Source organism: Zootoca vivipara, chromosome 14, assembly GCF_965207765.1.
Source record: "Zootoca vivipara chromosome 14, rZooViv2.hap1.1, whole genome shotgun sequence".
Classification (NCBI taxonomy): Eukaryota; Metazoa; Chordata; class Lepidosauria; order Squamata; family Lacertidae; genus Zootoca; species Zootoca vivipara.
In genome coordinates, this window is record NC_142597.1 from 1,789,960 (window position 1) to 1,810,608 (window position 20,649).

The window sequence follows — 20,649 nt, forward strand, 5'->3', positions numbered from 1 at the left end:
ACAATTTGTAATCAATGTTTAATAATGAAATTGGGCCTATAATTTTTTACCAATGTCACATCTGAAGTTATATAGGCCTCTTTTCATGCTTCTGAGACTTCCCCCATTTTCAAGGCCTCATTCATAGTATCTTTCAAAGGGTTCACAAGCTGCTCACTCATTTTTTTGTAATATTTGGCTGTTATTCCATCTGGCCCTGGGGGCTTCCCTACCTTTGTTTGATTTATTGCTTCAATTACTTCTTGGGATGAAATGTCTATATTTAATATCCTCATTTGCTCCTCTGTTATCTTTGGTAGCTTACTATTTTTAAGATAATCTTCTATCATCTTCAAATTTTCTGGTCTTTTTTCTTTATAAAGATCAGTAAAATATTTTACAAAGGCCCCCCTTATTTCTTTTGCTTTCTCAGTTGTTCTGCCTTTAAGCTCTATCCGATTCACATAGTTGTTTTGTTCACTTTGTCTCAATTGCCATGCCAAAAGTTTTCCTGGTTTATTAGCATTTTTTTAAAAAAAATCTGTTTTGTTTTCTTAATTTTCAACGCTATTTCCTAATTAATTACCATAGAATATTGTGATTGTAATAATTTTATCGACTGTTTTGCTGTTTCTTTATTTGGTGCTCTTATTAATTCTTTTTCCTTTTCTGCTATTTTATTTAAGATAGCTTTCTTTTTCTTCTCTCTTATCTTCTTTTTGGAGACTATTCGAAGTTTGGTTTCTTTATTCAAATTTTGTTCAAAATATTCTCTTATCGTCTTTTTTTGTATTTTCCAAAAAAAAACCTTTGTCATCCAATATTTTTTCATTCAGTCTCCACCGAAAGGTAGACCATAATTATAGAATTATGATCTGACAATGCTCCTGGATCTATTTTTATTTTTTAAATTCTTGACTCCAATTCCTTAGAAACCCAAACCGTATCTAGTCTGGCACTGCTTCCCTGAACATGAGAGAAAAAAGTGAACGTGTGTTTTAAAAAGAAAAAAAAAATATTTATCGTAATTGCAAAAGTAAATTCTGTTGTTCAAGCTGATTCCGTCTATCTGCCAGTCCCCCTACTGCCCTGGCCACTGCCAGTTGACCCTCCTTTATACCTTCAACCGATTTCACTGTCTTTTTCCAATTTTACCACTTTCACTTCACCTTTTTATCCAATTTATCAAATTTCTGCGACAAAATCTCCTTAGAGTTCTCTATATCTGACCTTACTTCCAAAAATTGTTTATTCATAGAATGCTCCAGTCCTTTCCCGAATTCTTCAAAGTGTAAATTCATAAGCTCTGCCATGTCTGATTTAGGTGTCTTTTCGATATCTTCCTGTGCTGCAACTCTCCTTCTTTCTAGTGTTTTCTGATTTACTGTCTCCTGTTTAGGTTTCTCTGCCATGTCTATTCTCAAAACAATTGCTTCAAAACACTTCTGTCTCAAGGTCACTCCACCTCCTTATCTCTTTCTCACTCTTAAACTTGTATGTAGAAATTCCCCCACAAGCCCTATCAGAGCTCAATTTTATACTAGTATATATCAACAGTTTCACTTTTAAGGAAATTTCAAACCAAAAGTAATCAAAAAGAAAAGGGAAAATCACACATATATACACAATATATACACAATTTAAAGAAAAAAGAAACCTTGTAGTTATCACAGTCCACACTACTGTTGTGATGTTCCCTTGATGATGGTGTGGTGCTTTCAAAGTCTCTGGTCGTATCTTATAGTGCATGATGTATCTTGTAGTCCAAAATGTTCCCACTATTATTTAAAATCCAATATTTTCCCGACATAAATTAATTTTGTACAATCCAGATTGTATTTGTAATCCGAATGCTGTTTATAATCCAATATATGATGTTCTCCTCAGTTTATATTCCAATGCTCATTTAAAGCTTTTTCCCTTCCTACTCCCGCTCTCCCAGGCACTTCTCCTCCCTGAGATTTCTCCCAGTTATGGAAAAGTTTCCCCCTGTTGAGCTTTGGTAGGATTTGCCAAGATCCAGGGTCCTTTAAAATTTATTTGAATTTTTTCCCAATCCTTTAATCACTTTCGTTCATGGAAACAGCTTCACCATTCATTAAAAAAAACTGAGGGTACTCCACTCCATTCATGTATACTCCTTTTAAAAGTTCAAAGAGCAACAGCTCATTTCTTTGTATTCGACAAAGAGATGGTTTGCTAGTAAGTAACTAAGTGCAGTTTAAAAAGTAGGAAAAGACTGATCTGTCTCCGAATGTCTTTAATCCCATTCACAAGTCTATACTGCAAAATCTATCCTTCAAAAGGCGGAAGTTGACTTCCTTTCTAAATTCTGTCTTTGCCAAATTCAATTTTAATCCAAGAATTTTATGTTTTTAAAGTCCAATAATCTTGGGAATAAATACCTTATTTAAAAAGTTTGCTGCTTCAGACTTCCGGTTCGCCACGCTGGAAAGAGGGCGCAGAAGCTGCAAGCTCCGCGGCTTCTGGCTACTGCGAAGGGGGGGGAACCACGGGGGCACGCGGATCCCCGTTAGACCCTGGGTAGAGCGTCCCAGGGGCTGTTTTGCCCGGCACCACTCCATAACGCGACTCCTCCGATGCCCGGGGAGCTCGGTAGAGTTCCCGAGAGTCACGGAGTGGAAGTTGTGGGAGCCATTTTGGGCACTGTCATCACCTTCAACAAGCGAAGCCCTGAGCCTTCAACCAGCTAGCGGTGGATGCCTTCCGAAAAATTGCAAGATCTGGAAAAGAACTCCACGTGAGTAAAAATTCTGATTGGCAACGTTAAGCAAAAAATTGGACACGGTGGGAGATTTTAAAGCTCGGAAGTCGGTCTCCCACATTGCTTTTTTAAGATGCAGTAATCTGATCCCTAACAGGGGAATTGAGAGAAAGCAATCAATTTGTCAGAAATCAGACTGTTAAAACCCTCCAGGAGACTGGATCTTGATTCCTGGAAAGATCAGTGAATGGATTTAAAATCTCTGCTGACAGCATGATGGGACTATGTTAATTATCTGAATTAATGAAATAGCCAGAACTGGACTTAAAATGGTTTCCACCATGGAATTTGACTCCTGCCACATCCGCTCTTCCTATCTTCTGTTTTCCCACGGGATTTGAGAGGCAAGGACAATGGCAGCCACAACATCAATACAGGACTTTTATGGAACTTTTGAATATTAAAAACGTGCTGGACAAGAACAATATGCAATGGCGACAAATAAATAAAAAACTTGAGGAGTTAAGTGGCAACGTGGAATACGACAAAGAAAGAGATGAGACCAGCGCCGAGGAATCGAAGGAAGAATTGAAAATGGTAGAAAATAATGACAATTTAGAAGAACTTCAAAGCGGCAAAGAAGAGAAAGAAGGATGGCAAAATGCCCCACAAGTGGGAGATGTGGGGCAAGTTCAGGACTTGAAAGAAGAATTCCTCAACGGTGAACCAGGGGGGATCCATGCACACCCAGTGAGAGAGGGAGTGCATGGATGTCTCTGGGAAAATGGGATGCTAGGATGGTGTTGGGGACCAGCAAGAAAAGTGGGGTAGCAACAGGCAGGTTTTAAAAAATATGGCTGGAAGTTTATGGAAAGGGTAGGAGTGGGTTAAAAGTTATAATTAGGTTTTTAGGTTGGGTGTAATGGGAAAGTCCGACACTGGTCTGAATTATGGAATTCGCTGAGACATCTGGGTAATCTGGGTCCAGGGGAAGGGGGGGAAGAATGAAGTATTAAAATGGAATTTCGTTTCTGATAAAAAGTTAAGTTGGGGAAATGTAATTAATTGATATATGTATTAAAAAAATGAGTTTTTCTCTTTTTAGATAAAATTGAAAGGTGATAATTAAAGAGGAAATTTTAATCAAATTAAAAATAATTGGTATTATATGAAAACTGCTTTATAAGGAACTTTAATAGGGAACCAATGAGGGGGGAACCGGGGGAGTCCAAATGTTATAATGATGATATAAGACTATTAGATTTTCTCTATTCTTTTTTGTGTGGGTTTTCTTTGTTTCTTTTTTTGTATTTTTTTGTGCTTATTTTTTTCTTTTTGTCTTTTTGTCTTTTTGTATTTGATGTATTTTCTTTTGTTTATGTGAAAAATGAATAAAGATGAATTTAAAAAAAAATAAAAAAAATAGTCTGCTCCTTCAGGTGGTGATTTGTGGTTTCAGATTTTTAAACTGCGCTGGAGCCAAAGGCAGACTCAAGCCGCTTCTCTCACTCCACCCCCCCCCCGCTTGCTGCCGATGCAGCGACAAGGCTCCGCGAGCACAGCGAGTCTCTTCTAGCCCGGCTGGTCCCCTCAAGACCCCACTTGTCCGTGGGGCTTTTTAGGGGGGGGTGTCTAACCCTGGCATGCACCCCTATCACTTAGAAATCTCAGCAGCGGTCGTCTCTAAATCGGGCGACCCGCTCTGCGCCGCCATTTCCCTCCGCAGTCAAACCAGATGCCCCCAGAATGTGTCTTTTTATTTAAAATTCATCTCTGGGTTATTTGTGGGGCATAGGAATTCGTTCATATTTTTCCCCCAACATACAGTCAGGCCCCCCACAAGGTCTGAGGGACAGTGGATCGGCACCCTGTTGAAAAAGTTTGCTGACCCCTGGTCTACAGATCACATGAGAACCCTCCAATGGAAACAACTGGCTGATTTGATTTCTCTGCCCGCCCCCTTGGCTTGGCCATCATGGTGACATGCCAGCTTATTTCTGGTAAAGGTTATTGATCTGTACATGTGGTTTGCAACAGCCCTTTTGCTGTAATGTATATTATAAAAAAGGGGGACAGGACACAGCTACATCAAATTTGTGTATGTGCACAAATGTGTGTGATCCCTCTCCATTCATAGTGAAATGCACTGGTATTTCTCCAGCTGCTGCTTTTTCTTTAAAAAAAAGTTTTATGATTTCATTTAAAATATACCATAATTGCAAGGATAGAATTGTAAAAGCAACAATTGCTTTCCTCCCCTTCTGATCCCATGCTCTCACAGTCTTCTGTTTGCAAATCTTTACTTTTTCCTCATTCTTCTTCCAGGTCCAGTTCTATGAAAGCACTTCTTTTTTCAAAAGAGTTTTTTTTAAAAGCCTCAATTATTATTTTTATAATGTTTTGTTTATTTTCTGAAAGAGGTTTGTTTGGTAGTGATAAAAATAAAAGAGGGGAGTTTATAACTAATCCTGGTTTTAATGAGGTATCATTACTGTTTGGTCCTGATTAAGGACATTCTTAATTTTTAAGTTTTTAATTTAGCTTAAGGTAAATGCTGTACTTCTTTGCTTATTTTTCAAAGCTGTCTTGGGAGGGGTTGAAAAACAAGACTCTGAAGGGGGGAGGGGGTTCAGGTGGTTTAGCAGACTCTGTCTTTTGAACCTGCCTTCCCTCACTCCCTTCCAACTTTGCAACTCAACATTGCTGGTTCCCCATTTCCCCCCTAATCTTTAAAACAATTGTTACCTAATGTGTTTCTTCACATAATTCCCTCTCCAATTCCTCCAGAGCCCTTGTGCCCAAAGACTTCACCGTTTATACTTACAATGCTGACGGCTCGCTGCATTCCGAGATTCTGGATCTCAAGGTATGTTTTCCTTTCAAATACGTTTCTTGGGAGCCCGCCTCTCCCTCCCACTGGGCTGGCATCTGGAGGAGTAAAGTGGCAAAGATTTTCCAGGCACAAGTGGGAACCAAGGGCAAGTGAGTTCAAGTGATGGTTGCTGTGTCTACAAGAGTGGTATTGGGGGTTGGGTGTTTGAACCCCCTCCCTGAATATAGAAAAATACCACCGCAAGGTAAAGGCTAGTCTTCTCCTTGGCATGCTCACTACCTGCTGTGTTCCTGAGGACAGACTGCTCCCTGTCCTTAATATGGCATTTAATTTTTTTTTTAAAAAAAATTGCATTCTAACAAAATAAATTTACATAATATTCCGATACAACAAAAAAAACCAGTGAGATATATCAACTTATAGAAATACAAAACTACCTTCTCCACCTTCCCCTTTCCACCCCATCCCGTTTCCCCCGTTGGACCTCCTGTCAATTCCTGATGTATATCCTATATTTGAAATAAATGTGCATAACTTGGTAAGAATCTCTATATCTATTGTCTAATACAGTGTTATCTCCTAGCGCATCATGGTAAGAAGTTGAAGTTTGTCCTAATTCTTCCTTCTCCAAGGTCACTCAAAAGCTTGCATAGACAGTGAACCTTTGCTATACCTTTGCACGTATGATTTCTATCTATCCCATTTTTCTGTAACTTTCTCCGTTGACTTGCCTCTCAAGCAATTTGCTAAGTATGCCATTTCTACTAATTCCTGCATTTTACCCTTCCAGTCAATTACTGTGGGAACCTCCTGTTCCTTCCATCTCTTAGCCACCAGTAATCTGGCCGCCGCTGTTGCATAAAGAAAAATTTAAGACATAAGATGAAAACTGCTTAATTGGAATTTTAAAACGGACCCAGTGAGGGGGGAATTGAGGAAGTCAACAATGTTAAGTAAATAATACAAGATTTGAGATGCTTTTCTTTTTTATGTTTTGTTTTATGTTTCGAGTTTTTGTTTTTGTTTTGTGATTTTGTATTCGGAAAATGAATAAAAATTATTTGGGGAAAAAAAGATTTAGCAGAGATGAAAGAAACATATGAAGCAGTTCTCAACGCGATATCAATGATCGAAATGCACAGAAAGGAGAAATCGTTAAGATTTAGATCAATACCGGAAGAGCAAGATGAACAGATAGAACAAAGATTGGTGGCAGAATTAGCAAAATGGCTTGAAAGAGACCAGCAGGTGATGGCGCAAAATGTTGAAAAAGTTTTTAGAACCAGATCAAATTTGGCCAGAGCAAATAAGTGGCCGGGGGACTGTCTGGTAACTTTTGTAAATATGGAAATAAGAGACCAGATTTTACAAACCAGTAGTAAGAAAAAATTCAGAATTCAAGAGACAGACATAACCATTCATTAAATTATTCCACCCAGACTGTTGAGAAAAAGGGAAAAATATAAACCATTGGTAGAAATCCTAAGAGCTAAATTGATTGCACATAGATGGGAATTCCCAGAGGGAATACCCTTCTTCTTTAAGGGCAAAAGAAGATTTGTCTCGTGGGAAGAAGCAGACAAATTCTGGAGGAAATATAAAGACCAGCTGGGAGGTAAAAGACAGTTGGGTGGAAGGAGACTGGAAACCAATCACTGGAAACCAATCAGAAAAGGAGGAAGATTAGGAATAATTGTGTTCTTCCTTTTCTTCTTCTTCTTCTTCTTTCCCTGCTATTGTCTTTATTATATCATTGCAGTACACAAGATTACCTGACACTGTAATACCTGATTACCTGACACTGCTGTTAAGCAGGAGGATCGGATCCTGCCCTGATGTGTTAAGTGGGAGGGTCCTATCTTTTCTAGCTGTATAACAAAATAGGATTTGAACCCTTTTTTAAAAAGTTAGCCCCATCTGTGAATTATTTTGGAGGTGGTTCTGGTGTTGAGTGTCTGGGTCCCTGGGACAACACAGGGCCAATTGTCCTGATCCAGGTGACAGTCGAGGGGGTAGGTGTCTGGGCAAAGTCTCAATTTGTAGAACTTCTAAGCTGCCTTCCATCAGAGTAGATCCCCAAGACTGTTTCCACACATCAAACACAATTATCAACAATGAAACAGTAGCATTTCATAATAATCATAGGACCTTGGACAGTTCCACTAAATTCACCAAATGTCTTAGTAAATAGATGTGTCTTAACTTGGTTCCGGAAACTCAGAAATGTAGCTGACACCTGTGTGTACCTGAGTGTGGAAATAATTTCATAGTTGGGGTGTCACTACAGAGAATCTGCTATCACATGTCGTCGTACTTTGACTACATGTTACATTGAAACCCTTACATTGCTTCCAGAGGGCATGTTTGCTGAGCATTCATCTCAATGTGTCTCCACAGCATTTGCAGGGAAGTTCTACAATGCCATTCCGATTTGTTTGAGGACAAGTTATATGAGCCATTATTATCTCACACTTTCTAGGGAATTTCCCTGGCGCTTTCCTTAACTGAAAAATGTGTGTAGAAGCAGGCTTGTTTCTTGATTCATGAGAGTGTTGTGGTGTCAACACTCTGAGCAACAATAAATGCTGCACACAATCATTCCTTAACTCCCCCCCTCATTTTCTACCCATTCAGGATCACTGCCACTATCAGGGATATGTAAAAGGAGTAGCGGATTCCTTAGTTGCTGTCAGCACTTGCTCTGGACTCAGGTAAGTGATATTTTCTTGTGCTTTCTTTGGGGGAGGGGGCAGAATAGTGACTGCCCCTCCCTCAAAGCAACCTGCCTTCCTGTGTACTGATGGTGGGTATTGCGTACCAGTGTCCAGAGACAAAAAGGGGGTGGAGTCATGAAAGTGGCTGTATTTAACTCCCTGGCCTGAAGATCTGTACCCCTGGTTTTAGCGGCCACCGTCAGTAAAGGAAGGCAGGTTGCTTTGAGGGAGGGGCAGTCACCATTCTGCCCCCTCATTAAGAAACCTGTTGTTGTTTAGTCGTTTAGTCATGTCCGACTCTTCATGACCCCATGGACCATAGCACGCCAGGCACTCCTGTCTTGCACTGCCTCCCGCAGTTTGGTCAGACTCATGTTCGTAGCTTCGAGAACACTGTTCAACCATCTCGTCCCCTTCTCCTAGTGCCCTCCATCTTTCCCAACATCAGGGTCTTTTCCAGGGAGTCTTCTCTTCTCATGAGGTGGCCAAAGTATTGGAGCCTCAGCTCCTACCGGTAATTTATTTTGAGGAGTACAAATGGACTTCTATTTATAATTAAATATTCAACTGCGCAGCTATATTTGGTTTGAAAGACTTGATAAAAGAAGAAACAATATGGCGCTTGTGACGCAGCACAGAAAAATGAGAGTTCCTCCCTGTTTTGAGGGAAGTGGGTGATGTTTGCTGGCTGACTTTGTAGGGATTTGAGACAATAATTTGGGACAATATTTGCTTCTGTTTGCAGAATTTCTTCATTAAGTGCGAGAGAGAAGGCTAAATGGATGTCTAGCAGCCCACTCTTAGGGGATTGTGTAGTCTTGAATGCCAATCGATCGTCAAATCTCTGGAATTAATTTTACATTGCAATATGCAAACAGAATGCCTAACATCAAAGACAGACTTGGACAACAATAACTCAACAATTTAACGACATGGGAGTTGCTGCGTCATTAAACTTTAAAAGAAGACTTGGATAAAAGCCCGGATCGGGAGATTGAAAGGAAGTCAGGAGAAGCTGTGGGCAAATAGACAGCTGGGAAAATATATCGTATTTCGCGGACCATAACACGCACCTAGTTTTTAGAGCAGGAAAACAAGAAAAAAAAATATTCTGAGCGTGGTGCAACAGCGAACAGACTGCCCACCACTCCCAAACCTTCCCGGGGCTTCATGGGAATGGGGAGGCTGCCGGCAGAGCGGTGAGGAGGCTGGCACCGTGTGGGATTTAGTGCTGGATTTAGTCTCTGATCTGTGACTTTTGATGGCTAGTCCCAGTTATTATTCTCTAATGAGGGGGGAGAGATGCACTCCATATGGTCCCAAATGCATGTATCCTTTGCTGCTTTTGATGCCTCATATAAAAAACCCTCTCACATTCAGAAAACCCTCTCACATTCAGAGCAAGCTTGCTCTCCTGGGTGTTGAATTAAGTCAAGGTGTGCATGTATGTGTTTGTAGGGGTGTGTGTGTTTTGAATCAAATAAAGGGGGTGTTGAATAAACTCAAGGGCTGTGTGTGTATGTGTGTAGAATCAAGTCAAGGTGTGTGTGTGTATTTGTAGGGGGTGTTGAATCAAATAAAGGGGTGGGGGTGTTGAATAAACTCAAGGGCTGTGAGTGTTGACGTGACACACACTTCAAAGCAGCTGAGCTGCAGAGTGATGCTGGGAAGCTTTCCCACTGCCCTAATCAGCCCACGATCTTTTGGTCTCTCTCTCTCTCTCTCTCTCTCTCTCTCTCTCTCTCTCTCTCTCTCTCTCTCTCTCTCTCTCTCTCTCTCACACACACACACACACACACACACACACACACACACACACACACACACATCAAAGCAGCTGAGATGCAGAGCTCTGCCGGCAAGCTTCTCCAATGCCCCAATCAGCACAATCTTTTGAGATCTCTCTCTCCCTCTCTCGTTAAAGCAGCTGAGCGACCCGGTACCCCTTCCCTCTTGTTTGCCGAGATTTCGGGCTGCTTGTCACCCCCCCCACACACACACCTTCTGCAGCTGGTGGGGGGCACTGGAGGGTGTGGAGAAAGCCCAATTTCAGGCTGCTCATCACCCGCCGACACCTTCTGCCACTGGCGGAGGCTGCGGAGGGAGCAGGGAAAGCCCGATTTCGGACTGCTCCTTGTTCCCTTACGGCTGGGAGCTATGGATCTGGAGGCAGACGCATCCCTCCGCACGAGGGATCCGCTGCCGCCGTGCCTTCGTTCCATAACACGCAGTGACCTCTCCCCTTCCGTTTTAGGAGGGGGAAAGTGCATGTTATGGTCCGGAAAATATGGTATATTTACAAATAAAGCTGTACTCTATGGATGGACATGATTGAGACATGATTTTGGACATGATTGAGAATCGCATAGCCAGGGACGGAGAACTTTAAAGTGATAAAATCGGAATGTGGAAAATAGAACAACAGAAGAAGGCAGGAATGAGACATGAGAGATGTTCTTCAAGAGGTCCAGACTGTGGGAAGCCTGGAAAAATTAATAATTAATAATTTGGACTATAATTTGGTTCTTCTTCTTTTTTAGTTTATTGTTTTTGATTGGAATATTATTAGATGTTAATTGGCGGTTTGTATTGGAAAATTAATAAAAATGATTTTTTTTAAAAAAAAAAAAGAGGAAGAGAGAAAAATAAGATTAATAAAGAAAAGAACTTCTGATTCTTCATATGTCCGCTATGTAAAAACATTTACTTTGTCTAATCCAGCAGAACACCTCACAAAGCCACTTTTTTAAACAAACATCACCCTCAATCCTCAAATCCAAATATCATTATTTCTTTTTCGTTTTCATGCAAAAAGTCCACGAGAGGGTTCCAATCTTTAGCAAATGTTAACAATGACTTTTCTCTGATTAAACATGTCAGTTTCACCATCTCAGCTAAGTCCGTTAGTTTTAACAGTCATTCTTCCAGTGTTGGTAATAATGAGTCCTTCCACCTTTGTGCTTATAAAAGCCTCGTTGGTTGCCCTTTTCTGAACTTGCAGTTTGAAGTAATACTGTTCAGGAAGGACTACAGTGGAACCTCGGTTTATGAAGACCTCAGTTTACGAATTTTCGGTTTGCGAACGCCACGGACCCATCTGGAACGGATTAATTCACTTTCCATTTCTTTCAATGGGAAAGTTCGCTTCAGTTTATGAATGCTTCAGTTTATGAACAAACTTCCGGAACCAATTACACCCATCCTTCGGGTTAAGTACGCTTCAGGTTGAGTACTCCACGGACCCGTCTGGAACGGATTAATCCACTTTCCATTAGTTTCAATAGGAAAGTTCGCTTCAGTTTATGAACGCTTCAGTTTAAGTACTCCGCGGACTGTCTGGAACGGATTAATCCACTTTCCATTAGTTTCAATAGGAAAGTTCGCTTCAGTTTATGAACGCTTCAGTTTAAGTACTCCGCGGACCGTCTGGAACGGATTAATCCACTTTCCATTAGTTTCAATAGGAAAGTTCGCTTCAGTTTATGAACGCTTCAGTTTAAGTACTCCGCGGACCGTCTGGAACAGATTAATCCACTTTCCATTACTTTCAATGGGAAAGTTCGCTTCAGTTTATTAATGCTTCAGTTTATGAACAGACTTCCGGAACCAATTGTGTTCATAAACTGAGGTACCACTGTATACAGTGTTTCATGCTGTTTTTGCACAATTGAATCAGAAGCCTGGTTTCCTTTCCAGAGAGGCGAGTGCTTTCATTTAGGATCCTCACCCATCCCAGCACATACTCTGGGAGCAATGGGCTGTATTCCAGCAATGAGGCCTGTGGTATAATGGGACTTCCCCCAAATAAAATCTGCTCTGGAGGGTCAGGAGAACCCCCCTGAACACACGGGGAGATGGGGGTGGTGGAGAGGGAAGATGGTTCTGTCAGGCAAGCGGAAATGCTTGTGTGGACAGAACAATCTCCTTAGCGCTGTGCTGAATGCATCCCAGGGATTCTGACACATGAATTAATGTCATTGCTAGGGGATTATTGCAAATTGAGAGCATCAGCTATGGAATTGAGCCTCTGGATCCGCCCTCAGGCAACAAACACGTGATCTACCGGTTGAAGAACGTGACGGTAGATGAGGATCATATGCGGTGCCAGCTTCCTGGAAAAAAGTGGGAAGGAGGAGATCATCCGCAGCCCGCCAGCAAGACTCAGCGGCTGAGAGTGAGTGTCCTGTGATGACCATGAAGGTCTGGGCAAATTCTAAGAGTTGTAGCCAATTCTTGCCCTACTCAGAGTAGACCCACAGAGGTTTATGCCTAACTTAGTTACACTCCTTTCAATGGGTCTACTTTAAGTAGAACTTAATTGGGTCTAACCCTAAGAGGTGCCTTGGGTAGCACTCAGGGAAAGGAGTGGAAGGAGCCATAGAGATAGAGCCATGAGATAAATCTCCGCCCTGGAGTGCTCAATATTCAGCTCATGAGGGCTAAAAACAGAATGGGGAACCTGTGGCCCTCCAGATGTTGTGAGATTCCAGCTGCCATCACTCTTCTCCCCCCCCCCCCAAGTTACCTGGGTGTGGATAATGCATGCTTTATTCCGCCCTCAAAATTTTGTGAATTGAAAAGTGGAATATAAATATCTTAAGTCATAAAAATAAACAAATGAGCTTAAAGTATTTCCCATGTTCTTGTTTTGTTTGGTCAGACTGAGTGTATCCTGGCCAGATTCAGATACAAAAGAGAATTGTTGCCTTTTCCTTTGGAATGCCTTGGCACTGCGTCTTGGGTATGTTTCCCAGGAGTGTAGTTGTGGCTGTGAGCAGAAAAGCGGAATATGGATCAGAGTGACATCACTCCATTTAAAACTTATGAGTCAGGGGATAAGATTTTGTTTCTTACACCCTTTTCCTCCCTTTCCTTGCAGAGAAAAAGAGGTGTCCTCCTACAGACAAGATATGTGGAGCTCTTTATAGTCGTGGACAAAGAAAGGGTATGACTCTGCTCTTGTACAACCAGTCATCCCACTAACAGAATGTGTGCAGCTGAACCGCAGATTTTTTGGGATGAGCCACCCTCATCCCATCCCTGAGCCACTGCAGAACAGCGCCCCCCCCCAGGTCCAGTTGGCTTCTGTGGTTCTTCACTTTGCTCCCCCCCTTCCCACTATGACTGGTCACTTTCCATTCCCATCCCTACATAAACATTGTTTTCCTTTAAGTCACTGTGTTTCCAAATTATCAGCTGAGACTCCCTTTCCCCAAAGCCCTAAAAGTCTTGGGTTTTGCTATGAACTCTTGCATGGATGAGGGACGAGGGTGGTGCTGTGATGTAAACCACTGAGCCTTAGGATTGCCAATCAGAAGGTCGCCGGTTTGAATCCCTGCAACAGTGTAAGCTCCTGTTGCTCAGTCCCTGCTCCTGCCCACCTAGAAGTTCGAAAGCACGTCAAAGTGCAAGTAGATAAATAGGTGGGAAGGTAAACAGCATTTCCGTGCGCTGCTCTGGTTTCGCCAGAAGCGGCTTAGTCATGCTGGCCACATGACCTGGAAAAACTGTCTGCAGATAAATGCCGGCTCCCTTAGCCAGTAAAGCGAGATGAGCACCGCAACCCCAGAGTCGTTCGCAACTGGACTTAACGGTCAGGGGTCCTTGCATGGAGGGGAGACAGCAGGGAAGAAAATGCAGACCATTCAATTTTTTCTATCTTTACTTCTAAACCTGCACCAGCTCCATGATTCCATTCTGGAGACTGGCAACATCCCACATCTGTTAAGCACACTTTTGGCCTTAGCCACTTTTTTTAAAGCACAAGGCTCTGAAATTGCTAGCACTGTTCTGTTGTTTGTTTTCTGCATTGTCCCATTTTCCATCCATGCATAAATGTTTGCTTTTCTTGCAGTATCAGCTGTTGGGCCAGAATAAAACTTCTGTTACAGAAGAGATGGTGCATTTGGTCAACTACCTGGATAGTGTAAGTGAAAAATTTATGATATCAGAGGTGATGAATTGTGCCAAAATATGCATGTATTTTGATTCATTTTCTTTTTACCTGCCCCTTTCTTCAAAGTGGTGTGATTGATTATTTATTTTATTTCTGTACCAAAAAACTGAAGCAACAATGGACAACTTAAACAAAATAGTTCAAAAATACACAGTTCAAAATGTGTTATATATATATATATATATATATATATATATATATATATATATACACACACACACACACACACACACACACACACACACACACAAACACACATCTTCCTACTGATACACCCTTGGTGAGTGAGGGTCTTCCCTGCCTGCAAAGACAAGCTCTGGCGGATGGAGCAAATGAGATCAAGAGTGGCTCCAACAGTCACGAAGGCGGTTTCTGCATGTGCTGGAGAGGGAAGTGAGGGGCACATGGGGCTTGTCCACCTGGGAAGGAAGCCCATCTAGGGGAAGGAAAACTCTGATCCTAAACCTCTGCTGCCTGGCGGGATATCTTGGGGAAAAGGAAAGGCTCAGGAGGAAACCCTACAGAAATCCGGAATGGAGTCCCTAGGACGGTTGGATGGCACTTTGTACACCTCCTTCCAGCTACTACTGCAGCCAAGCTTGGACCCCATCAGTGAGGCTGGGAGGGGGGGGGGTCTTGACGTCTGTGCAGCCCAGGACCTCCATACATGCTGCACAGGCTTGTGTCTTGTGGAGGTCACTTTAGTGCTACTAACACAGCGGTTTGACATCACCCCTGGAGGTGCACTCCATTGTCTCTCGAGACAGACAGATGCCAATAACAATGTAAGATTGTAACCCTGTTCTCACCCAGGGTCCAAACCAACTCTCAGCTCACCCACAAAAGTCTCACAATGAGAAGAGTTCCTGGAAGCAGCAGGCTTTGCCCTAGTCTCTCACTCTAGACTTGCTTTTTAGGGGCAGCTCAAGATGACTGACTGCTCCTGCCTCAGCTGCCCACAGCTGCCTCCCATTCAGCTGCCCTCTCCCCACCCAGTTCAAGGTGCAGCAGTTTTTTTGTATGTGCCATGTATTTGAAACATAATGATTAGGAGGACAGCTGAATGGTGTGATTTTGAGGTTTCTAGAATGCCTTGCCAAGGAAGACTTGCGTGGCATCCAGCTGCATTGTCTTGCTTGTCTTTTTCGGGATCCCTCACTTTGTCCAGGCCTTTCAGTGTGGAATGGCTCTATATGTGCTTCCATTCTCTATTCAGTGTGCAAAGGGAGGGGGTGGCAATGGGGCATGAGGACACTTGTGATTCTCTTTAAACATTTCACAGCTGCTTGGAGCTGCTAGTTTGTTTACTGTGTCTGCATGGTAAAAAAAATGCAGCTTTAAAAATGCTCCTCGGAAGAGACTCTACATGCTTGCATGCAATCCGTTCCTGGAGAATTTCATGGGTCCAAATGTGGCTGCCCTCACAGGCTCCGTACAGGGTCCTTGTCCCAAGTAATGCCTCCAGCTTGCCTGGGTGCAGGATGGAGAGCCGTGGTTGCATGAGTGAGTGCCAAAACCTCTGATGCTTCTGTAACTGGAACAGAGCCTAACATTGCACAACAGTGAGTCACCCCTGTTACTTTGTGCCCTTTTGCCTCTGCCTCACCCACTTTTGGCTAGGATCCTGTCTGCCACGTGGCCCTTGGAAGGTTACCTCTGAGGGAATGGGGCCCTTGGGGTAGAAAACACCCAAAACAAATCAATACAGAATTATCACTTCCCCAGTAGCACAAAACATTTGCTAAAAGAAAGGAGGCAGAGCAGTCTATCGTCACATCTCTTGGTCTCCAGGGAGATCAGACGTCTGCAGTGTATTTTGACGACAAAAAACCAAAAAACCAAGTTTACAATTAAGAACCATCTGTGTGAGGGTTTCCACCAGGTGGTCTTCGCATGGGGAAGTTCTTTCTCCTTCCACCTTGCCTAAAGGACGTTTGATGGATTTGAATTAAACCTGGCCAGCGAAAATGCCCTTCTTTCTTGAGGGTTAAGCAGAAATTCAAGGTAGTTGTGGTTAGTTTCATGTGCCCAAGAAAGTTGAAAATAAAGAGGGGAACATGCTTACTCTGCTGCTACTGTTAGTTCCTGGCGTTCAATATCCCGCAACCTAGTTTTTACTATAGCCTTGGCAGATGGTAGGGACATTGATCGCAAAAGCTCCACTGACAGCCCGAGTTGCTGTACCTTCTTGTTAAACTGTTGTCGCCCTGGGGAAAGAAAGGGGTCTGATGTAAGGCAGATGTTTAACCAGCATAGAAGAAATCCTGCCCAGGCGACACTCTCTAACTTGCGTTGACCTCCCTGTAGACACAAGGCTGCATAGGGGACACAGCGTGGGACAGTAAAAATCTTGAAGAGGAAAGCTGCCTGCACTCGTTCTACCAACTGGGTAAACCCTGGCAGCCAGACTGGAATACCATAGAGCAATTGAGCTATAATTAAGGGCAGAAGGGATATGCGAATTACCTCTTGTTATGGAAAAATGCATTATGGCCTGCATAGACATCTTACTGGCATTCACCACCGTTGCAGGGTGCATGGACCAGAGAAGCCTATGATGGAATGTAATTCCCAGATAGTTGAATTTGAATACCTGCTGGATGGGTTTTCCACCAAATACCCAGCTATAGCTCTTGCATAAATTCCCAAAAACCATTATTTTGCTCATGCACAATTTCATTCTGGACAGATAGTCAATACAGGAATTTAACAATCGCTTTAAACCAATTATTGTCCGTGAAAGCAAAATCATAACATCTGCGTACAGGAGAATGGGAATGCTTAATGCATTGAGTTTGGGGCTGTGGGTGTCCACCTGTTTTAGTGAAGAAGCAAAGTCACTAAGAAAAAGGTTAAAAAGAGAGGGAGCGAGGACACAGCCCTGCTTTACTCCTTGGGTTATGATGACAGGATCTGTCATTTCATTCCCTGGTGTTGTTCTTATACGGCAGGTGTTCTTTGTATAAAGCTTTTTGATCAAGTAAAGTAATCTGGGTTGTAGGCCGATTGTCTCCAATTTGGTCCATAACAGCCCCCTGTCAACAGTGTCAAAAGCAGCCTTAATATTTAGGAAGGCCACATAGAGACGTTCTTTGTGGAGCTGCATGTACTTAGCGGCTAAATGGGATCTCCCTGGCCTAAACCCTGCCTGCTCTGGACCTATGACGTTATTCTCATCAAGCCAAGTAGTTAGTTTATTTAACAGATGTTTAGTGTACAATTTCCCGATGTTTGACAATAGACTTATTGGCCGATAGTTGGACGGCAGCTTTTTGTCACCCTTCTTAAAGATTGGAATAATTATAGATTGCTGCTATGAGTTAGGCATACAGTCATACCTCGGTTTAAATATGTCTCGGTTTGAGTATTTTCAGTTTAAGTACTCCATGGACCCATCTGGAACAGATTAATCCACTTTCCATTACTTTCAATGGGAAAGTTCGCTTCAGGTTAAGTATACTTCAGGTTAAGTATGGACTTCCAGAACCAATTACACTCATACCTCGGGTTAAGTATGCTTCAGGTTGAGTACTCCACGGACCCGTCTGGAACAGATTAATCCACTTTCCATTACTTTCAATGGGAAAGTTTGCTTCAGGTTAAGTATGCTTCAGGTTAAGTACAGACTTCTGGAAGCAATTGTGTTTGTAAACCGAGCTACCAGTGTAATTCCAGATCTATCTATAATGGTGAACAGTTCCTCTGGTATCGGAGCCCACCACTCTGACTTGGCTTTGATCAATTCAGATGGAATGGCATCAGGGTCGGCAGCCTTTCCTACTTTGATCTGGTCGATTAAACTTATAAACTTATAACTTCAGTAATAGAGACAGGAGGCCACTCATCCGCGAGAGTAAAAGTGGCATGATCCTGACTATCAGGTGGGATACAGTTTTCGAAGAAAACTGCCTTGAAATGCTCTACCCATAATAAAGATGGCATCAATGTCAGCGAATCATCCTGTGTCTGTGGGGGGGTCTGCTACAGCCTTCCAAAATTTCTTATGGTCTCTCGTTAGGATGGCTGAAAGTAACATATCCCAACATGCCTGATTATATCTTATCTGGCTGAGCTGGATAGTTTCCCTGAGTTGTCGGGATCTGGAGAAGTAAATATCAGGCAATGCTCATTGACTTGTATTGACTTGTATCCTTGAGTGCTGGGGTCTCGGTTCCTGGGGGGATGGATTAATTAACAGTACTACCTTTCTCGGTGGAAAGACAAGTTTGCAACGTAGAGGGAGATGGTCACTAAGCATAGGTTCACCTATGTAGAACTCAACCACGTAGGGCATCATTTTAGTCCACCACACTATTTCCCTGCAGGGAGATATAGGTAAAATTTCCAGAGCCTTCCCAATCGGTTAGCCCATTGAGCCATGTCAGGACCCTGGTGGTGATCAGTTTAGTGAGTCGCAGACCCGCCAGATTAATTACTGGATCCCAGGATCTACGTTCCCAAAAAGAGAAGTCTGAGAGAACAGAAGTATCCAGGATCCCCCATGCTTTTTATACACTTCCCACCCTTGGCCTAGGCGGGTATTAAAGTCTCCAGTCAAGGACTTCCGGATTAGCCGCCATCCCGATCGGACGGGAGAAAGTTCCTCAGACCTTCTCCTGCGCTTTGAAGATCGGGGGACACCGCGAAAGCGACGCGCCCCCCCCCAAAACCCTCGAATCGGGCTTTTCGAGGACGTGGGTACTTGGCTGAGGCTCCAAGTGCCTCCTCCGCCCCCCAGGAGCCCTAGTAAGGGCGGCTGAGAGTGGACGGAGTCAGAGGCGCGAGCACTTCAAGTCTTCCTGCTAACTTCAAGGCGTGAAGCTGCTGGAGCCGACGGGAGCTGAGCGGCTAATTTGTTCGTTTCATTTTGGATTAATTTGGACCTTTGGACTAAAATGAGTAATTGAATTTAAAAATTGTAAGAAATTCTATTGATTTGGCCACGGGAGAACTGCTAGAAACAGAGGTCGGGTTCTCCCCCTGCAGCAAGGAAGAAAGCAATTGTCTTGCCTCTGCAGTCGCTATTGACTTTGTCTTTTCAAAGCTTGCAAATCAAGTGGAGAACCCCCCCCCGGTCAGGAAGAGGGGGAAGAGGCATTTAAAAACTGTGGATTTTAATCAGGAAAACAGGAAAACAGCTTTCCCGGTCAGAGCAGCAATAGCTACGGTGACGTCACAATGGATTTGAGTGCGTGAACTTTTGTTTCCTCTTGGCTGTCTTTTGAAGTTATTGCTACACTCCTAAAGAATTTAAAAGTGACTGTAAAGTTTGGTTGGCAAAATATTAACTTCCTCATCATTGTGGAGTATAAATTGCGCACCTCTGTAAAAGAGACATTTTGGATACAAGTAACTGAATTTGTTGCTCCTAGGCTGCAGCTGCAGCTGTGGATTAGACACTGAGAACCTGACCTTGAATTTTGCTGCCAAGGAGTGTGGTGGAGTCTGTAAATATTTGTGGAGAGATTAGCATGTCTGGCCCAGAAAATATTTCATCAGTAGCTGCTGCAGTAAAATCAAGAAGAGGGGGCTCTATATCACCCTCGTTTGAAGACCAAGTTCTTCAGATGCTTACAGGTTTAAAGGAAGGACAGGAAAAGAATGCAGAAGAATTAAAGAAAACAACAGAGGAATTGAAATTAATCAAAAGAGAGCTTGAGTGTTTGAATAAAGAAATTCAGCAGGTGAAGACACAGGTGTCTGGAGTAGACGAGAGAGTTACACAGTTGGAAACAGGGAAAGTCCAGGATTTGGAGAGACAAGAGCTATCATGCGCAGGTGGCGATAGCCTTCTTACAGATGAGGGAGAGGGAGGTGAACTTGAGAATCCGCGGATTCCCACAAATCGAGCAGGACAACCTGAAGGCAGCATTGATTCAAGAATTCAAGTCAGCCTGGGATTTGACAGAAGAAGAGCTAGAGGGTCAAATTGTCAAGGCATTTAGATTTGGAATGAGGTCAAAAAAAGAGGCAAAATCTGTGAGTGATTGCTTGATAACCTTCCAAAATAAAGAACAAAGAGATAGAATCTTGAAATTGCATTATCAAAAAACTTTGAAGGTACAAGAGACCCAGATGGTGTTATTTAAAGACATTCCAAAAATTTTTCTTGATCTCAGGAATAATTATTTGGACTTGACAACTGCCCTAGGGAAAAATTAATCTTTTTCAGCTGGGATTTTCCTGAAGGCCTTCATTTCCAATACCAACAGAAAAAGATAAAGATTAGGTCAGCGGAGGAGAAGAAGAAATTCCTGTTGAAAAACACAAAAGATTTTCAAGGAGCACAAGGAGCTGGACCAGAGCTATCATTTGAATACCCACTGGGACCTGGGTTAGGATTGGGCCTTGGAGCAGGGCCGGGAGCAACAGAATAAATCATCATGGCTTTGAGGAATTTATCTTGGAACGTTAATGATTTAAATTTATGATGGGAAAGAAA

The 20,649-nt window shown here is 42.7% G+C and overlaps 1 protein-coding gene across 1 annotated transcript in view; it reads left to right on the forward strand.

Annotated features, from left to right (window-relative positions):
- ADAM9 (ADAM metallopeptidase domain 9) overlaps positions 1-20,649 on the forward strand; it is a 95,909-nt gene that overhangs the window by 30,093 nt on the left and 45,167 nt on the right. The window contains exons 4-8 of the mRNA XM_035139116.3: positions 5,492-5,570; positions 8,172-8,248; positions 12,236-12,425; positions 13,131-13,196; positions 14,106-14,177. Coding sequence (XP_034995007.2) covers positions 5,492-5,570; positions 8,172-8,248; positions 12,236-12,425; positions 13,131-13,196; positions 14,106-14,177 — 484 coding nt within the window. The remainder of the gene's footprint in view (positions 1-5,491; positions 5,571-8,171; positions 8,249-12,235; positions 12,426-13,130; positions 13,197-14,105; positions 14,178-20,649) is intronic.